This window comes from Chrysochloris asiatica, unplaced genomic scaffold, assembly GCF_000296735.1.
Source record: "Chrysochloris asiatica unplaced genomic scaffold, ChrAsi1.0 scaffold00052, whole genome shotgun sequence".
Classification (NCBI taxonomy): Eukaryota; Metazoa; Chordata; class Mammalia; order Afrosoricida; family Chrysochloridae; genus Chrysochloris; species Chrysochloris asiatica.
Genome location: NW_006408570.1, coordinates 1,663,159 through 1,681,856, shown reverse-complemented (window position 1 = coordinate 1,681,856; position 18,698 = coordinate 1,663,159). Strand labels below are relative to the sequence as shown.

The 18,698-nt window shown below is 55.1% G+C and overlaps 1 protein-coding gene across 2 annotated transcripts; it reads right to left on the bottom strand.

Annotated features, from left to right (window-relative positions):
• Positions 1-420: 420 nt before the first annotated feature.
• LOC102837454 (cytochrome P450 26B1-like) lies at positions 421-17,579 on the bottom strand. Of its 2 annotated transcripts, XM_006862891.1 has the most exons (6): positions 17,373-17,579; positions 13,770-13,994; positions 2,626-2,901; positions 2,249-2,404; positions 1,196-1,480; positions 421-973 (listed from the first exon to the last, which is right to left on the bottom strand). In XM_006862891.1, the coding sequence occupies exons 1-6, from the start codon at positions 17,574-17,576 to the stop codon at positions 581-583; spliced, it is 1,539 nt and encodes a 512-aa protein (XP_006862953.1). In that variant the 5' UTR covers positions 17,577-17,579; the 3' UTR covers positions 421-580. The 2 variants fall into 2 exon arrangements, with proteins under 2 accessions (XP_006862953.1, XP_006862954.1); XM_006862892.1 differs by lacking the exon at positions 13,770-13,994 and having other exon boundaries at positions 551-973; positions 17,373-17,576.
• Between the last annotated feature and the right edge of the window lie 1,119 nt (positions 17,580-18,698).

Genomic DNA, 18,698 nt, shown 5'->3' with positions numbered 1-18,698 from the left:
CCGGCGACCTCCAACTAACCAGTTACCATCAGTTCAGTCCCAACTCATGGCAAGCCCATGCACAGAGTAGAGCTGGGCTCCATAAGGGTTCATGGCTGTGACCTTTTGGAAGCAGATGGCCAGGGCTGTCTTCTGAGGGTTCAAACTGCCAACCTTTCGGTTAGTAGATGAGTGCTTAACCATATGTGCCACCCAGGGTACTTGACCTCAAATGAAAAGGGCCAGAAAGAAATGGGAGGGAAGAGACCACTTGATAATACGAGCAAACACTGTAGTACAAGCAGAATGACATTTAACACTGTGTTGGGCATGCAGAGCCCCGGCCACGCCCTTTCCCAGAAGTTAAGCTGGTGGGAACTGGGCAGAGACTGGGGAGAAGCAGGAGCCAGGAGCGGAGCCCCAGGAATGATGAGGCCCTTTTGGCTTCGGGTAGGGTTTGCCAGGACAGGGATCAGGAGAGGGCAAGGTAAGGGGGCTGTTCATCCTTCCCTGGGACCAGGCCCCCTCCAACACACAGGTTTCTACCCTTTTATCACTGCCACCCCCACTGCCTGGGCTGGGCTGAGGCGGGGGGTACAAGTTAGACTGTGGCGCTCAGCATGGCCTCTGTCTCTGGCAGGACCTTGTTCTGGTTGGAGTCCAGGCCAAAGAACTTGACACTGAGGCCATCGACGGGGTGCAGGATGGGGACTAAGGTGATGCGGGGGAAGGTCCGGGTGGCCAGCTCGAAGCGGCTCGTGCTGGCCAGCTCTACCGCCAGCACCTTCAGGAAGAGCTTGGCCAGGTGCTTGCCCAGGCAGGTCCGGACGCCGCCACCGAACGGAAGGTAATGAAAGCGGCCATCCTTGTCTTCACTGCGGGCCTGACTGAAGCGGTCAGGGTCGAAGACGTTGACATCTTTGAACACAGGAGCTGTGTCATGGGTATCCCGGATGCTGTACATGACACTCCATCCTTTTGGGATCTGGAAACCCTGGGTGCAAGAAGGGGAGAGGAGGGGCAATGAGGGCCTCAGGCCTGGTCAGGCTCCCTCCTCTCATTATAAACCCTGATGTGAAACCTTCCCTCTATTTGACTCTGGATTTGGGGTGGCGAATTTCCCATAAGAACCCTTGCAAGCAAACACTGTCTTCCCACCAGGCTAGGAGGTCCCTGAGGGGAGCCCAGTTGTTCTTCCTGGGCCAGCCTTACTCACGTCCAGCTCGAAGGTCTGCAACACGGTGCGGTAGCCGCCAGAGATGGGCGTGAAAAGGCGCATGACCTCCTTGATGACGCAGTCGAGGTAGTGCAGCCCGCTGAGCGTGTCCAGCTGCAGGCTGCCCTCGCAGACACAGCCCCCACTGTGCAGGAGGCCCTGGGCCCGCAGCTCTTCCCGCAGCCTCTCCAGCACAGCCGGATGCTTCAGCAGCTGCATGATGAGCGATGTGCTGGCGCTAGCCGTGGTGGCATAGGCGGCGAAGATCAGCTCTAGGGTCCCGTCCTGCAGCCACACAGAGGAGGACGTTGTTGGCCATCTGCTGGCCAGTGTCCCTGTGCCCCAGGCTCATCTGCACCCACTTCCTGCTGTGGATCAGGTCTCCTCTGAGCCTCCATGACCATGGTTGAACAAACAGGAAGGCAGAGGGCAGAAAGTCCCTTGGGGGAGAGCCTCGTTTCTCGGGAGTCAGGACTTTGTAGACAAGTATGTGTTTGGGGGTGGGGGAGTGGGAGTGTAGGGTCTAAACTGCTACCAGCCCTAGTTCTCTCCTCCACAACCCTGAGGCAGCTTGGACCACATCTGCATGGTGAGGAGGTTGAGGGGAAGGTGAGCCCACCTGGGTCATGGTGTCCAATAGGAGGCCTGGCAAAGCCATCTAATGCTAAGTCCTGCATCTCACCATTGCAGTTGCTGGGCCCAAAGGCGAGGACAGTGAGAGGACCCAAGTCATAGCAACATGCCTCATTCACAAGACTATATCTGGAGAGGGAAAACCCACCTTGCCCCCTTCTGGTTCACCAGGTCAAGAGTTGAAGCTAGAATGTGGGGGGCAGGGATGTTTTGGTAAGTCTCTATGAATGCACGCACACCCTCAGATGGGCAGAGCTGCTGAATCCCTCCGCAAACACAGTAGGGGTGGACTGCGTGCACAGTAGGGACAGCCCCCTCCCTGCCCTAGTCCAGGGACAGCTCCGGCAGCTGCCTGGCAGGCATATGTGAACAGAACCTGGATGGGTGCCTCTCCCGGTGCTGGGGGCTCCTTGACCTCACCTTCAACTCCTGCATGGTCATCTCCTTTCCGTGCTCCTTGCTGCTCTCAATGAGGATGTCCAGTGCATCCGAATAGTCCTTGCCCTGGGTGCACTGCAACTTCTCCCGGATCGCCTTTTCTAGACCCTTCTGTAGGGTCTGCCGCGCCTGGATGCCCTGTGGACCGAAGGGCCGTCACTACAGGGAAGGCAGGCCTACCTCAGGCCTCCTCCGGGGCCGGGCAAAAAGGTGACAGGGGCTGCTCAGGCTTCCTACCTGGGCCCCAGATGCACCAGGTCAAGGGTCCCCTCCCATGGACCCTCTTTGCTGTGTGACCCCATTACTTTCTGCTCCTAGTGGGCAGATTCGTCGGTGCCCCCATGACCCTATGTGCTCACCCTCCGGTAGCCACTGAAGGGCAAGTCGACAGGCAGAGAGAAGACATTCTCCACAAACTGCTGGTAGACCTCAAAGAGGTGGCCCAGATCCTCCTCGGGGATGCTGAAGCCCAGCAGTACCCGGATGGCCATGCGGAAGGTGAGCTTCTGTGTCTCCTGGTACACATTGATGGCCTCAGGGTGGCTACTCCAGGCACGCAGTGTGTCCTGGATCACCAGCTGGATCTTGGGCAGGTAGCTCTCCAGGGCCTCGTGACTGAAGATCTTGGAGTAGACCTGGAGGGCAGAGAGGTGAAGAGGACCCCACCCAGGTCAGTCCTGCTGACACAAAGCCCACTCTGCCTACTCCATCGCTGCAGCGAGAGCAAACTTCAGTCCCCACTCCCAACCGATAACCACACACACACACACACACACACACATACACACAGTTACAGGTAAAGTCCTTCAGCTTTCCAGAGGCCTCCTTGGCACAGTCCCCTCACTGTGCTCCCAACTCTGAACCTGCATTCTGCTTCTTAAGAGAAGGCAGAGGAGGGCAGGATGAAACACACAGCTCAGGGCATTTTTATTCACACTTGGGCCCTGGAGGCGTAGTGGGTTGCGAGTTGGGCTACTGACCACAAGATCAGCAGTTGGAATCCACCAGCTAGTTGCTCTGTGAGAAAAAGAAGAGGCTTTCTGCTCCTATAAAGATTTACAGCCTGGGAAACCTACACAAGGTTGCTATGCATCAGAGCCAAATAGATGATGGGAAAGGGTGGGGTCATTACAAATAACTCAAACAGGAAGCTGGAAGGATCATCTCCTATCTTGGCCCCAAGAAAAGTGTGCTCCCTAAACAACAGCAAAGTCTCCAGAGCTGGACAGTCCAGATGCCAAGACGTCTGAGGAGGATGTGGCTTTCGAAGAAGGGGATGAGTGGGGCTGGGACAAGGGCCCTGCTCCTGGTGGTGATCTATCTCTGTGAGTTCCAGGAGGAGTGGGAACACCCACTGAATAGACTGGGGTAGGAAGAGGCAGGAGCAATGCTGGCCTGTCTTCTACCCTACTGATGTGAAAACGAGAGTCTAAGGCTAGCTGGCAAGCAGGACTTCCTGAGAACCCAAACTGCTCTAACTCCCTGCATAACATCGACTTTATGGAGAGTCTTGGAATCCCTGAACAGCTGTGCTGTGAAAATGTCATCGGCATGGCTGGGTCTGCAGAAAGGGAGTTGGGGACAATGGCTTTCCACCCCAGTGAGTCACAAGCCAAGCAGAAGCCTTATTAATTCCTTACATCTTCCAGGACCATTTTAAGTAGCCAATGAGTCCATTTCCACCTCTGGGCTCTCTGCCCTCCTGATTGGCTAAGCAGCATCCCCACCCTTGCCTTTCCTCACCCAGGTCTCCCCTACACATACGCACATGCACACACACACGTTTTCAGGCTGCAGCCAATGGTTGTAGGAGCAGGGAGGATGTTTGTCTATATATTTGTAACCAAACAACCTCCATTCCCTACAGAGTCTAGGGCAGGAGTTGGGGACACCCTGTACACACTCTCCCACCAGTGGTCTGGGTCGAGGGAAAGGTAGAGAGAGGGAGGGGCAATGCAGGGGAAGGAGACAAATATTTCTCTAGCACCCCCCACCCCAAACCACACACACGCGCCCGCCCTCCCCTCCTGCCCCACAAACACAACCACCGCACAAACTGTAAATGTGAGAATTTCCCCTGCAGTCAGCTCGAGAAGGAAAAGGTAACATTTTCCTGGCCTGGACCCTGCATGGCTAATGGGAGGGCTGGTTTGCAGAAATAACAGTGTTGGCCCTTCAGTGGCCCAGCCAGGAGCTCACAATAGCACTTTCATTCCGAAATTCCCGGTGGGCAGAAGGAGTGGGGGATGGAGGGAGGCCGGGAGGGGCGGAGAGGCCTGCAGTTTGGGGCTGCTCCTGGTACAAAGGGGCAGTCCAGGGGTGGCAGAACCAGGGGAGGTCCTCCTGGGCAGTGCAGATCTGGACGGATCACTTACACCTTGTTCTGTTGTTGGCGGCCCAGGGAATGTGCAGCAGGACTTGAGATGCCATGCCCCTCAACAGGGGGTCCAGGCAGTGCTATCTGTCTCAGTCCCCTTCCAGGTATCCCCCCCAGGAGTCCGGTTCCAGCCTCTTGGTCAGAGGCTTTTAGAGAGCAAGAGAGGAAGCCTTGCTACAGGGCCCAATACCAGCCAACTAAGTTGGCACCCTGAGTCAGGAGAGAGGTGGTAACTGAGAACTGAGCAGCATCAGAACACAAGACGGGAAGGAGAAGAATCCTGAGGCTCCCAGGTCTTACAAGAACGCCACTGCTGACGTCAGATGGATCTCAGCTGAAAGCAGAAAGATGCTCACCTGTGCTTTATTGACTACGCAAGGCATTCAACTCTGGGGATAATAACAAATTACTGGTAACACTGTAAAGGACTGGCATTCCAGAACATTTAATTGTGCTCATGAGAAATCTGTACATAGACCAAGAGGCAGTCGTTCAAACAGAATACCAAATGGTTTAAAATCAGGAAAGGTGCATGCCAGGGCTGTAGTCTCTCGCCATACATCTTTCACCATTACTCAATCTGTATGCCAAGCAACTAATCTGAGAAACTGGATTAAGTGAAGACAAATGTGGCATCAGGATTGGAGGAAGCCGCATTAATCTGAAACACGCACGTGATACAACGTTGCTTGTTGGAAGCTAAGAGAACTTGAAATGTTTACTAATGAAGATCAAAGATTGCAGCCTTCACTATGGATTGAACCTCAATGGAAAGAAAACAAAATTCCTCACAACTGGATCAATAACAACATTATGATAAGTGGAGAAAAGATTGAAATTGTCAAAGACTTCATTTTGCTTGTACCCACAATACCTCATGGAAGCAGCAACCAAGAAATCAAAGGATATAATATATTAGGCACCTGCTACAAAAAAACAAACAAACAAACTTTATATTGTTAAAGGACAAAGATGTCAGTTTAAGGTGTGTCTGACCCAATCCATGGTATGTTCATGTGAAAGTTGGACAATGAATAAGGAAGACAGTAGAAGAATCTATGCATTTGAATTGTGGTGTTGGAAAAGAATATTTAAAGTACGATGGATTATCAGAAAAACAAATGTGTTGGAAGAAGTACAGCCAGAATGCTCCTTTGAAGCCAGGATGGCGAGACTTTGTCTTTTATAATTTGGACATGTTGTCAGGAGGGATTAATCCCTAGAGAAGGATATCATGCTTGGTAAAGTGGAGGGTCAGTGAAAAAGAGGAAGGACCTCAAAGAGATGAACTGGCATAGTGACAGCAGCAATGGGCTCAAATGAAACAACAATTGTGAAAATGGTGCAGGACCAGACAGTGTTTCATTCTGTTATGCATCGAGTTGCTATGAGTCGGACCCGACTCAATGGCACCTAGAACCACCACCAGGTCTTTGGAGGCTGAGGGTGTGGAGCAGGTGGGGACAGGGAGGACACACTCCAGCCCAGAGGCAGTCAGTCCAGGGTCGTCTGGTGAAGGGGATGGCAAGAAAGACTGGCCGGGAACCCCAGTATGTGGGAGACCTGGGGCCCACAGTAAGCATTTGAAGGGGGGTAGGGCAGAGGACATACCTACCAGGACCTACCAGAGTCACAGCCAGCAATGGAGTAGTAAGAAAAGACAGACTGGCTGTCCAGAGACCTGAGTCCTAGGCCAGGATCATCCACTAACTTACTGTGAGACCATGACCAACTCTCTCCCCTCTCTGAGTCTGTTCAATTTACAGAGCACACAAACACCAGCATCCATGTGTCCCTAAGTAGATGCTGTCCCCTCAAAGGAGCCCAGAGGCCAGCAACGTGCGAGACCAGGTCATTGCCCAGTGGAAATGCCTGCCCCACCCCGGTTTAGTGTGTCCCACAGCTACAATGATCAGAACTATCTATCTCAGGGCTACCAAAGGGGGAGGATCATGACCATACCCCAAAGAGTGGTTAGGTGGGGGACCCACTGGCAAGTCTGCCTTTCCCCCTTCCCCTGTGGGTCACATTCCCTGTACTCTCTAGTGATGACTGGATGAATAGCTTCTTCTCAGGTCTTGGGGCTAAGGAACGCAGGAACAACCCAGTAAGACAAGGAGAGCCTGGGGCCAAGTAAAGGGATCCCAAGGGTGGGCCACATACTCTTTCCCCAAAGCTGGGATGGAAGCCCACTGCCATCCTATCCCTGTGGACCTTGTGGACTGGGGCCTCTGAAGAGAAAACCTAAGCCAGGGCCCAAGGCTCAGGTCTCAACCCAGCCTGACTCACCAAAAGACAGCCAGAAGTCGCAGATTTCTCTGGGGCTCAGTTTCCCCACTGATTTCATAAGGTGTCCAGTTGGATATTCTGAGGTTCCTTTCTACCTGGCTGTTCTGTGATCATCTCAGAAACTCTCTTGAGCCCCTCTGAGGTACAGAAACCATCCAAATGAGAGGCACGGGGCAGGCACACAGCCTTTTCCTCAGAGGTCACCAGGTCCAGCCCTGCCTCTGGCCCGCAGGCATGGGGCCTCCCAGGCGCCTGGAAAACTTCAGGGCCTCATCCCTGGGTCTATGCCCAGGGTTAACAGTGAGGGCACTTCCCGAAGCCCAGGCAGCCCAGAAACCACCACCCACCACAAAGGACAGGCGGAGGCGGAGGTGCTGGCCAGAGCAGAGCAGCCAGGCCAGGGCCGTGTAGGACGGGGTGGGTCTGAGGAAGCCGCCTGCAGGGTCAGCCCTCGGGCACACTGTGAAGGTGCCCGCTGGAGCCGAGTTGTGTGGAGAGGAAGGGCTCCGGGCCCCCAGCACTGACTGCTCTGACCACAGTAGGTAACAGAAGCCAAGACTGCTTTGTTTCCCTTTGGGGCTTCCCTTGGAATTCCCAAAAAGGAGCCAAGAATGCCGGACCAAAGGTCATCGGAAGCCAACCCAGGCCCAGTCAACGCCCGGCCCAGGGAGCAGCAGGTATGGACTCCCCCAGTCTCCCCCTCGGGGCTTGGGGGTCAGGAAAGTCAGGGGAGGGCCCAAGGCAGACCTGGGCACACCCTGACCCTGTGTGGCTGGAGCCCAGATTCAAGCAGGATGGGTCCCTGGAGACAGGACGGTCCTGAACTAAAACCCTCCTGGGCATCAGTTTCCCCAACAAAGCAGCAGGCTTTCAGGAGCCCAAGTCCTGGGCTCTCTGTCTCAGGAAAGGGAGCCAATCCACCAAGTGGACCTGAGGGGCACCATCAGGAGCTGGTCAAAGCTCAGACTCCCTATCCTTGTTTCTACAGAAACCTGCCGCTCATCCAGCAGCTAGATACCTGCCCCCCTTCTCTGTTGATGACTACAGATGGACACACAAGTAGATGGGCAGCCGGAGAGATTGGGAAGAGCTAGAGAGGTACCCCACTCCCCAGGACAGTGACTCAGTCTGGGAGGAATGGAAGTGGCTGCCCAGCAGGGGTGGGGGCCCAGGCTGGCCACCAGGCCAAACCAGCGGAGCCGCGGCCTGCGGAGTGGAAAGAATAACACGGGGCGGGCGGGAGGCCGCCTAGACAGCAGTCCCACAGGGGTGACGCCAAGGTGTGTACTTTACACTCAAGTGAGGGGCGGAGGGACGTGAGAGGACGTCATTTTCCCAGTTGCCTGGCATTTCCACTGAGCCGTAGCTTCACCCTGGCTGCCTCTGGAGCCCCTTCAAGTGGGAGGGCAACCCAGAGCCCTGTGCATGCCCCCTCTGGCAGGGGCAGATTACTCAAAAGCAAGGTGAAGCTTGTGCTTACTACCTAATTTGTAGTGAAAATTTTCAAATGGTTTTTGTTCACGATAGCTTATTTTGGAAGCACAAGTAAGCCATTCCTGTAAGGGACTATACATTTGAGAAGAGGCTATAATGCTGTGAGTAGGTGACGTGGGGTTGGGAGAAAGACAGATATCAGCCATACATACCTAGACGCAGAATCTGTGCTGTGGTGAAAAAACGTTCACCATAGCTAGTAAGTAAGCTCATGCTTACCCTTGCTTACTGGGTAATGGATATGGCCGCTGGGTCCCCCCTACTTCAGCATCTGGGAGAACTCATCAGTACCTGTCCCAATGGGATTCCAATGCTAATGGTCCATCCCCTCCCCACCCAAGTCCTCTGCTTCTCACTCCCCTAATGCTCCCAAGCACTGGACTGCTAACCAAAGGTCAGCAGTTCAAACCCACCACTTGGGCCTTAGAAACCCTATACAGGGTCGCTATGAGTCAGAATCAACCCTCAGGCACTTAACAGCAACATGCTCCCAAGCACACAGCACAAGCACCAGGCAGGGAGTGGGAGTGGCACTTAGCATCCTGCTGAAGCCCAGTCAGTCTGTCCAGCTGTTCTAATCCCTCACCAGTCACACCTGCCCCCTCCCACCTCCCCGGGAAGCCAGGCTAGGGAGAGCTGGGTGTGTCGCTGGACCCGTGGGGTGTTGTAGTATCCATCTCATCCAGTCTTGCTCCCAACACTCCCAGCTACAGCCAGCTGCCCTCAGCTTGCCAGGATGGGGCCTTGGAGTTCTAAGAACCCTGAAGAGGACCCCTCCCCTCAGGCAGCAGCCTATTCTAAGGGTAAAGTCAGCTGCTCAGGTTATACTGGTTTGTTTTCTACATTTCTTGGGCCCTTGGAGGCACTCCTCCGGCCCATCCCTTGTCAGGCCTGGTGCATGAACAACAACACATTAGCATCATAACCTTGGACCCCCTCCCCACCCTGGGAAAGGGACACAGCCAGGAGAGAAAAAGAGAGGATGTGGCCTCCAGGCCCGAGACCCCCCCACCCGCCTGCTGCCTGGCATAAGATGCCTACTCCCAGGCATGCTGGTGGCTGGCTACGGGATCCCTCCCCCGCTGACCTTCAGAGAGATCCGCTTTGGCCACCGCCCTAGCTACAGTAACTTTTGGGCAAAGGGCAGTAGCTGGCAGAACAAAAGTTCTGTGCGGACGTCTGGGGGGCTGGGGCAGAGGTCCCAGTCAGCAGGGCTGCCAAGCCTTGTCCCTTGCCTTCTCATTCAATGCAGACTGGAGCTTCTGCCCTGGTGAGCTGAGCCTGGTGGGCATGCCCATGCAGCCAGATGCAATGAGCCAGTCCAAAGGCCACCTAGCACCAGGTCTGGGTCAGCCTTCCCCCAAGACCCTGTGTTCCTGGGCTCCTGACACAGGCCTTCCTCTCTGTGACCTCCTGCTCTCTTCATCCGGGTACAAACCTCAGGATGCACCAGGTTTCAGAGAGGAATGAAGCTGACCTCCAACTCCCACACCTGGACAGGGCCCAAAGGCTAACCCAGTGAGGGGGCAGACAAGGCTTCCTAACCCCAAAGTCCGGGAGCTGTCCCCCAACCTCAGCCACAGACATACAACCTCCTCCAGCCAGGATTCTAGGTTGAGAGGGCAAGAAGACCACTCGTAGGTCTCTGGTTCAGGGGCTCCAAGGCTCAGTGTATTCCCTGGAATGCTGAGTTCCCTGAAGGGTATCTCAGGTCCATTGATTGGGATGCCCTGAAGCTGCTATTGTGGAAAGAGACCCAGCACTCTCTCCAGCAGCACAGAGAAAATGACTGGTGGAGAGGACAGCCAGAGCAGAGGCGCCTAGGGAGATAGGTGTGTGAGAAGAGAGAGAAGGAGAAAGTGGGCAGGGAGGGTGGGTTCTGGGTATGACAAAGAGGCACAACCAAGTACTGGCAGGAGGAAACTTGGGCACCTGGGGTTTCCAGAACTACCTCAGTCTATCTCTGAGACTCACAACTCTCCTTTCCTCCCCTCTTCCCAACAAGACTCTGTCTATCCTTTTCAGGAAACACCTTAGCTTCTCAGAACACCATCAGAAACAGCTAAGTGGGAGCAAGACGGAGACGTGAAGGAATCAGAGGCACTAGTCATAGGGACACAGGCCTAGGCCTTCTCCCTGGTAATCCCACCCCTGCTGGCCCTAGACCACCAGAGCAGCCGGAACACCTGGAATGCTGCGATGCCTGTGAGAAGCCTGTTCCTAGCACATCTGGTCAGACCTCCCAGAGAAGGGGTAGGCCATCAGCTCCAATGGAAACAGTGACGTTCCTAGTTCCTGCCAGCAGGGCCCCTGCACACCTGCGCCCTACTTCCTGTGAATACACCCTAACCGGGCCAGAGTCTGTGGCCCAGGAGCCGGTACAAGCAGGTCCCCAGCTACAAAGGAAGCTGGATCTGAGTCTCATTATCACAGGGCAGTGGGGCCTTGGATCACTAGGGACTAAATCACCAACACCAGCCATTTTCTCCAGAACCAACATGGACATTTACAAACAATGGCCCTAAATATTCTCTTTTTGTCCCTCCAACTAGAATCTAAACTTCTTGAAGGCAAGGACCAAGTGCCCTTGCTAGAATCTTCATTCTTAGGAACAGGCTTTTGGTCGAGTCACAAAGATAAATGCTATTCTGTGTTAGCACCTAACCCAAGGTCTTCCAAGTAATTCTATCAACAGGTGTCTGGATTATCAATTAGGGAGACATGAGGAGAAGAACTCTTTGACCAACTGGCTACCTATTTACCATATGACCCATACACATGCCACCCAGCAAATGCACCGCTAATATACAAAGAGGATTCCTGCATTTGGTCCCCAGACCTCTGCCAGGATGATCTTTCCACTGCTGTAAAGTCAGTTCCAACTCATGGTGAACCAATACATTACAGAGTAGAACTGCTTCATACGGTTTTCCTGGCTGTAATCTTTATCGAAGTAGATTGCCAAGCCTTTTTTACCCCATGGTGTAGCTGTGTCTGAACTACCAACCTTTAGGTTAGTTATTGTCACTAAATGCCATTAAGTGGTTTCCAACTTATACCGATCCTGTATAGGGTTTCCCAGGCTGTAAATCTTTACAGGAGCAGAAAACCTCATCTTTCTCCCATTAATAAATGAGCACAAACCATTTTCCATTCCCAGGGACCTCAGGAGCTGGAGGGTGAGGGTATTCCCAAAAGAGGTAGACCACTGATGGCTCATCTGTGGTCTTTGGGTTCTGCCCCTATCTCCATCTTTGTTCCCCCTCCAGCAATGCCTCATTCTTCTTGTCCCTGCCAAATGAACAATCTAGGGCCAAACCTTGGGAATTCCATGCAAGCCCTACCTGGTGAGACAGCCAAGGCCAAATCAGACAGAAGAGGGTGGGCAGAAGTACAGGTAACAAGTTTCACCGAAGTCCCCTCTATCCCCAGGGTCTGGTCCTGACCAAGCTGCCTTCTCCCTCCCAGCACCTTCTATCCACCCCCACCCCCTGCCATTTTCTGGCAACCCCAGGTGAGCAGGACTCTGAGGGCCTGGTTGGTAGCCCAGAAACAACTCCTTTCATGAATGCTGAAGGCCTGCCCTGCCTTTTCCCTGCTTCCTGAGTTGGCAGCATCTCTGGCCTCAGTGTCTGCAGGCTAACAATTCCTCTCTTGCCAGACCCTCTGTAACAATGAAATGTGGTAGCCACTGGGCCCTGAGTCTCAGGCTTACTCCTCACCAACTGGAACAGATTTTGGTCAAGTCACAAAGATAAAAGTCCAACACATTTGTAAAGTCCCTATTCCTTGGCCTCCTGACACATTCCCAGCCACCCCCTAGAATATTGCTATTGTTATTAAGTGCCATCGGATCGGTTCCGACCCATAGAGACTCTGTATAGGGTTTCCAAGGAGTGACTGGTGAGCTTTAACTGCCTACCTAGCGATTAAAAACGACTTTGCAGTCTGGCACATTAACCCACAGCGGCGCCACACCAGGATTCTCCCCCCTGCCCCACCCCCACCCCTGAGAATACCTCCCGCATTTGTCCCAAGCTGCATGAACTGCTTCTTTTTCAAAATGAGGCCTATGGAACAAGTGGCTCTGGGAGCCCCCTTCCAGCTCCTGAAATAACATGCTTTAGTGGAGGGTGTGTAGGATACCGGTCTCTCAGTCTCTTCTGTTTGATTTTTCCTTCTTTGTCTGCAAGCTGCACACTAGTTCACAGGCTGCTCAGAAAACATCACTAACTGTACCTTGCATTGGCCAATAAGTGTTTCCCTACACTCATCAAGACCACCTCACACAATTTTCTGGAGGAGAGTGTTCCCCGCCCTTGCCCCCCTTCCACAGCCTTCTTTTCCCTCCCCCCTCCACTTTTGGGGGCGATCAGTGGAGGCCTCTCCCCTTCCTTTATGTTTCAACCTGAGTGAGTCCTCTGACCCAATGGAAAAATTGGAGGGGGTGGGTCGAGCAATCCCGCTTTGGGCCGATTTCTGCCTGGAGCCCAGCGCCCCGCCCGCAGCCGGCTCAGCTTTCGGGTTACTGCAGTTCAAACAGCACGTGCCGCCCGCGCTCTGGAGACGCGGCGGCGGCGGCGGCGGCGGCGGCAGCAGCAGCAGGAGGGGGCAGGGAGGCTTGCTCCGTGCGCGCTGACTCGCCTCCTCCGCGCCTCTTCGTCTCTCGGGAAATCAACAGGATAAACACCCACTTTCTCTTCCTCTTTAAGAGGAGGGGTGCACTTTGATTCCCCGCCTGCACCTCGGCTGCTAGCTCACCCACAGTCCTTCCCCTATCATCAAGGCCGGTGCTCGAAGTGGCCCAAATTTGCCCGCACTCTTTTGGGGAGAGGACCAGCCACTGTTGTCTACAAGGTGCCTACGCCCCCATTTCCCCACGTCAGTTCGCGTCGCTCTTTTAAGTCCCCTAACGCAACCTGTGGTGGGAAAGCCAGGTTTCGTTTTAGTACTCAGAATTCCGTGAGACACGTGGCAAAGTGGGGTGCGCCGACTACCGTCCCTCTCCTTTCTTTTCCAACTCCAACTCTGTCTAGCACGGCCAGGCAGGAGCTGGGGGCTACAGCTCAATCCTAACCACACCCCAAATCGTTGGGCCTGGTGGTGCTCACCGCGCAGTCGGTCCTCGGGAGAAGGGGCCGGGAGGATGCCTGGGCAGGCCCTTGATCCGGGTTCGCAGCCATTTAAGCAAAATAGTGCTGGCCCTCGAGCAAATTGTGGAAATGGAGTTGCACGTTCGGGTGGGGGCGTCCCAGAGGCTCCAATAATTCCTTACCCCGAGGGAAGTAGGCAGGAGAGGAGGGTCAGAACGCAGTTGCCGGGCTCTTGGTACAAAAGTCTTACCTTACGCTTGTTGCGGTGAATGTCGCCAATGGAGTTGGACACCGTGTTGGGGCCCAGCAGCATGCGCGTGCTGCGCGGCCACTCGGTGCTTACAAGGTGGTGCTCGCCCATGAGGATCTTGCGCACGTTCTCTGCGCCCGTCACGCGGATTAGTGGTCGCCCAAGCAAGTGTGTCTTGAACACGTTGCCATACTTCTCCCTCCGCGACGACTGGAAGCCAGAACCCTGCGGGGGCCACACAGGAGCCGGTTCTAAGGGTGCACGTCGCCAGAGCAGTCCCTAGGTCCAGCCTCCAAACCCACCGGAGAACGGGCGGCGAGCCCCACACGGGGTACCACTCACCTGCCCTTCCCTTCCTCCCCACACATCCGCACACAGGTTTTATTTTCATAGTGTGCCCAAGAACTGGGAAGTAGGGCCTAGTGGATACTAAATATTAAGAAGGGGACACGTTTTTAGTAGTGACTTGAGAAAGGAAAAAAGTATCGCGGACCGCTAGATCCCCTTCCCAGGCCCGCGCTTCGTAGCCTCTCGGAATAAATATTTCCAGGCTTTGGGCCACCGGCTGGCGAGACCCTGCGGGGTGGCCGCAGGCCAAAGATTATTCATAGCTGCGAACGGTCCGTGCCCAGGAGACAGCCACAGCGAATGGGGGCTGGGAGTTTCCTCCTTGCTCCGGTGTGGGCCGAAAAGGGACCTGGCGGGCCTCTGAGGGCACCGCAGGGCGGGGTCACGGGCCCAGAACCGCGATTTTCCTTGCAAATTTTGCCCTGGAAATAACAGCACTTTCTCGCCGCCCTGGATTTGGAACCGGAGCTCCAAGGAAGGCACTTCCCGCGGGGCGGGGCGAGGCGGGGCGGGACCGGGCGGGGCGGGCAGCGCAGGTAACTGGATCCCTGGCGGCGGTGGCGGCCCCAGAGCGAGCCAAGGATGGCTAGGCAGGGGCTCGCCGCCGGCACTCCGATGATCTGGCGGAGTCGGGCGCTGCGCGGGTACCGGAAACCAAGGGACCTCAGAGGGGCGGGGGCAGGGGCGTCCCGCTCACCTTTGACGTCGGCGCTCGCCACCCCACCCCACGTTAACCCTTCTTCTGCCAGGGCAGCACCCGGTGGGTAGGAGCGCCACCTGTCCGACCGCCCCAGCCAGCACCTCTATGGACGTGCGGACCCGGGCTCCAGAATTGCAGGGTCATGCATCCCCAAGGGAACTACTCTGCTCCACCTTTTGACAAATTGGCTCCCCTTTTCACTTTCTTCTCTTCCTCCGAAAACTATTCTGCAGCTAGATGCGTACACATCCCACCAGGGCCGAAAAGTGACTCTGCAGAATCCAGAATCCTTAATCACTTTTCCATATGCGCCTTCGCCCGGGGCGCGCGACAAGAAAAGAGCCAAGAGCGCAAGCACGGCCAGAAGAGGGGCAGAGCCTGCGGAGGACACTGCCCACCCCTCCCCAGGAAAGAAGTTCCCCCATCTTTCCACCCCCGCCCCTGGACCCCTGTGTCGCCAATCTAGACGGCGCCTACCCCTTTAAGAGAAATCAAGGGGGGAGGGTAACAGAAGAGGGGCGAGGAGCGGGGTTCCCTCCCTCTGTCGGCTTCTACCAGTCTCCTTCTCTCCGTCTGACTCTCGGTCTCTCCTCTCCTTCTTTTCCTCTGTTTTTCTTTTCTTTTGACACAAAAGTTGGGTTGTGAATTTCCCGAGGTCGCCGCCGCCTCACTCTCCCCACCCCCCCGCCTGTGATCTGCCTAACTATAATTAAAGTGCGTTTTTTGTGGCATTAATAAAGAGTTATTTGTCCGCCGTTTCCACGGTCTTCACAAAGAGGACTTTCATAGCGGCCGCTCGAGCTGCGAGTCCAATTTATACAAAAAAATTGTATTTTTAGCCCAGGGCTCTGTTTAGATGGTGCTCGGTGGAAACGGAGAACCCTTGGAGGTCCCCCCCGTAAAATCTGATAAATGATTCCAAAAAATACGGATAGGATTCAGAGAGCTCCCGTTAACCCTTTCGGCGCTCCTTTACACTTGTACGCCCATCTCCTTCCCACCAATCTAAGGTACCCAGACCAATTAATGGGGAGGCACTGGACTGCTATCCCCTCCCAGAGGGGTGGATGCAGAACCCCAGGCCCTTAGAGAATTCTGAGAAAAGGTCAGAAAGGACACTTGGGGTGGGGGGTGCAAGAAAAGGTCAAGGAACGGGTGGGGATGGTGACAGACCACGGATTCCACAGATTGATTATAACGAGTAGGGAGCCGTTGCCCAAGTGAGTTATTTCCTAAATTCGCGGCCCAAAGCCTAGACCACCGCCACACTTAATCCATTAAGTATGGTGGCACAAAAAAAGACTTTGGGAACTTCTTTCCGTGGGGGTGGCCCAATTGGTTGAAGTGAATCCTATCCCGTTGCAAGAAGAAACCCAAAAAGAGATAGACCAACTCGGCTATGAGAAGACCACTCCGTAAGGAGCCCTTTGCCCCCTCCCGGCTCCCGCTCCGCGGTCTCTCGGCCTGAGGCTGGGCGGGGCGTTATAAGAATGTGCGCGTATTGCACGCGTCTGTTAATTTCAAGCCAAGCTTTCGCACTTCTAAAACCACTGGTCCCGGCGCATGCACGAGTCTCCCGCCCCACCTTTCCGGTGCCCAGGTCTGTATTAGGGCATCTATCCGTTTCCTAATCCCCATCAACACCCACGGGACAAAGACGCGTGCACTCGTACACACAAACACACACTCCGCAGTTATCCCAGAGCCCCCTCCCCCCAAAAAAACTGAGGCGTATCAAATTGCAAAAACTATCATATAGCACTTGACGAGGTTAATTCCGGGTTAATCTCCCCATTACCTACTTGGGTCTGGTCGCCGATGCACTCAGTCCCACCATCACCAGCAATGTGGGGTTGTGTGGCGTCTAACAACAAACATACACGCACTCTTTCTACACATCTCAAATACGCTTTTCCCCGGTTTCTTTACCAAGCCAAATGTCTGCCACCTAATAAAAAACTAAGACACCCCACCCCACCCCCATCCCCTAAAGTCGTCGGATTTCTCTGCTTTTTCATTTTCCTTGGGTTACCTTGAAAAGCCATCTACTTTCGTGATCACAGCCCAGGTCTTAAAGGGATTATTGAGGCTGTCTCTGGCCCCCTCTTCCTTCTCCGACACTGTTTTCGGCTCAGCTACAAGGTCAAAACTGAAGGAGTACACGAGGACTGGAATCTGAAGCGCCAAGGAGAGGAGAGAGCGGCCCACGGAGCAGACGTTCTCCTCCGAGTCGCGTCCCACCAGGAGCCCCAGGACACTCCACATACGCTGCTCCGACACCCGCGACCAGGGTAAGTCACTCTTGGGAATTCTGTCCCTTACGACAACCCTCTTATCAATCCCCTATTCACCTGCGCACCGGGCGCTGGTGGACTCTGAACCGCCACAAGCCACAAGCTGGCAGGGGAAGCCCCCACGGCGCCCGCAAAGAGGAGGGAAGGGGCGGGGACCAGTGCCTTTGGGCTCCTAGTACCCCTCGACCGGTCTAACGCTCGGTGAGTCGCGGGATCGCGGATAGCGGACCCCTGAGAGCAGGGGAGCGAGCGCGTCCTTACCTGTAGCAACCAGTGGCCGGTCTCTCCGATGAGCGGGAAGCCCATGGAGCCCTTGGGGATGGGCAGTTTGCAGCTCTTGTCGCGGGTAGCAGCCCAGCGCAGCTGCCACAGCTGCTGAGACACGGCCAGCAGTAGCGTCACCGACACCAGGCACGCGGCAAGGGTGGCCAGTGCCGACACCAGCTCCAAGCCCTCAAAGAGCATGTTGGCGGCCGCTTGGGGGATTGGCTGTGCCGGCCGCGGCGGGGGAGGGGAGGGCTGTACGGGAGGGGACCGGAGCGCCGGGGGAGGGGAGGCTGCGGCCGGGGGTCCTGGCACCTCTAGCTGAAACGGAGAAGGAGGAAGGGGCCAAGGAAAGGGGAGTGGAGGCTGCTAGGGGAGTAGAGAGGGGGGAAAGTGGCTAAAAGAGAGAGAGAAGACAAGGAGTATAACTTTGTTTGTTTGTTTGTTTGTTTGTTTGTTTGTTTCCTTTATAGAGGGCTTAAGGGCTCAAGGGGTGGTGAGATGAAGCCGTGAATCAAGCTGGTGGGTTGGCAATCCCGAAACCATCACACTCAGAAAACTTTGGAAAACTTTGTCCTGCGAGAGCCTCTCTCGTAAACCCCTTCTCCGGCTCGGAAAAAAGTGGGGTTAGGCACAGGGCTAGCGAAGATAAATCGATTTGTCAAAAGTTTCTCAAAAAATTCCTAGGTGAAATTTTTAAGGAAAAAAAAAAATCCTAAATTCAAAAATTCCAACGAACCCAGAAACTTTGGGGATGAAGGGGGAGATTCCCCAGCTGAGGCGAGTGAAGAGGCCAGAGCCCAGCGTCCCTGGGCTGCCACGGGTGGCGCGCCCGAGCCCCAGAGCCGCTGCTGCACCCCTGAGGCGGGCTCCGCGAGCGAGGCGGCGAGGCAGGCGCAGTGGCCCGAGTGCGGGTGCGGAGCCGGCAAACCGCGGTCGGGACGGGACGCAGCCGGCGACAGAGCCCCAGGCGGGCGTTGGGGCGGCGGCGGCGGCGAGCGAGCGGGAGGGAGGGGTGAAGCGGGGTGGGGTTGGGGGAGGAGGTAGAAAACCCGAGCTGGGCTATTGTATCAATTAAAAAAAAGGCTGTCCGTCCCAGGACGCAGTCTCTCGTCTCTTGAGTTGCTGCTGGGAGAAGAAAGGGGGAAAAAAGAAAAGAAGGTTAAAAAGGAATAAAAGAGAGGGAAAAGCGGGAGGCAGGATTTCAGGGCTGGTGGTTTTAAAAGCTTCTCTCAATGTGAATTTGAGTCAAAAGCAAGGCGATGCGTGTGTTTATATAGAGGCGGGAGGCTGCGCCGTGGGCGCTCCGCCAGTTCCCCCCCC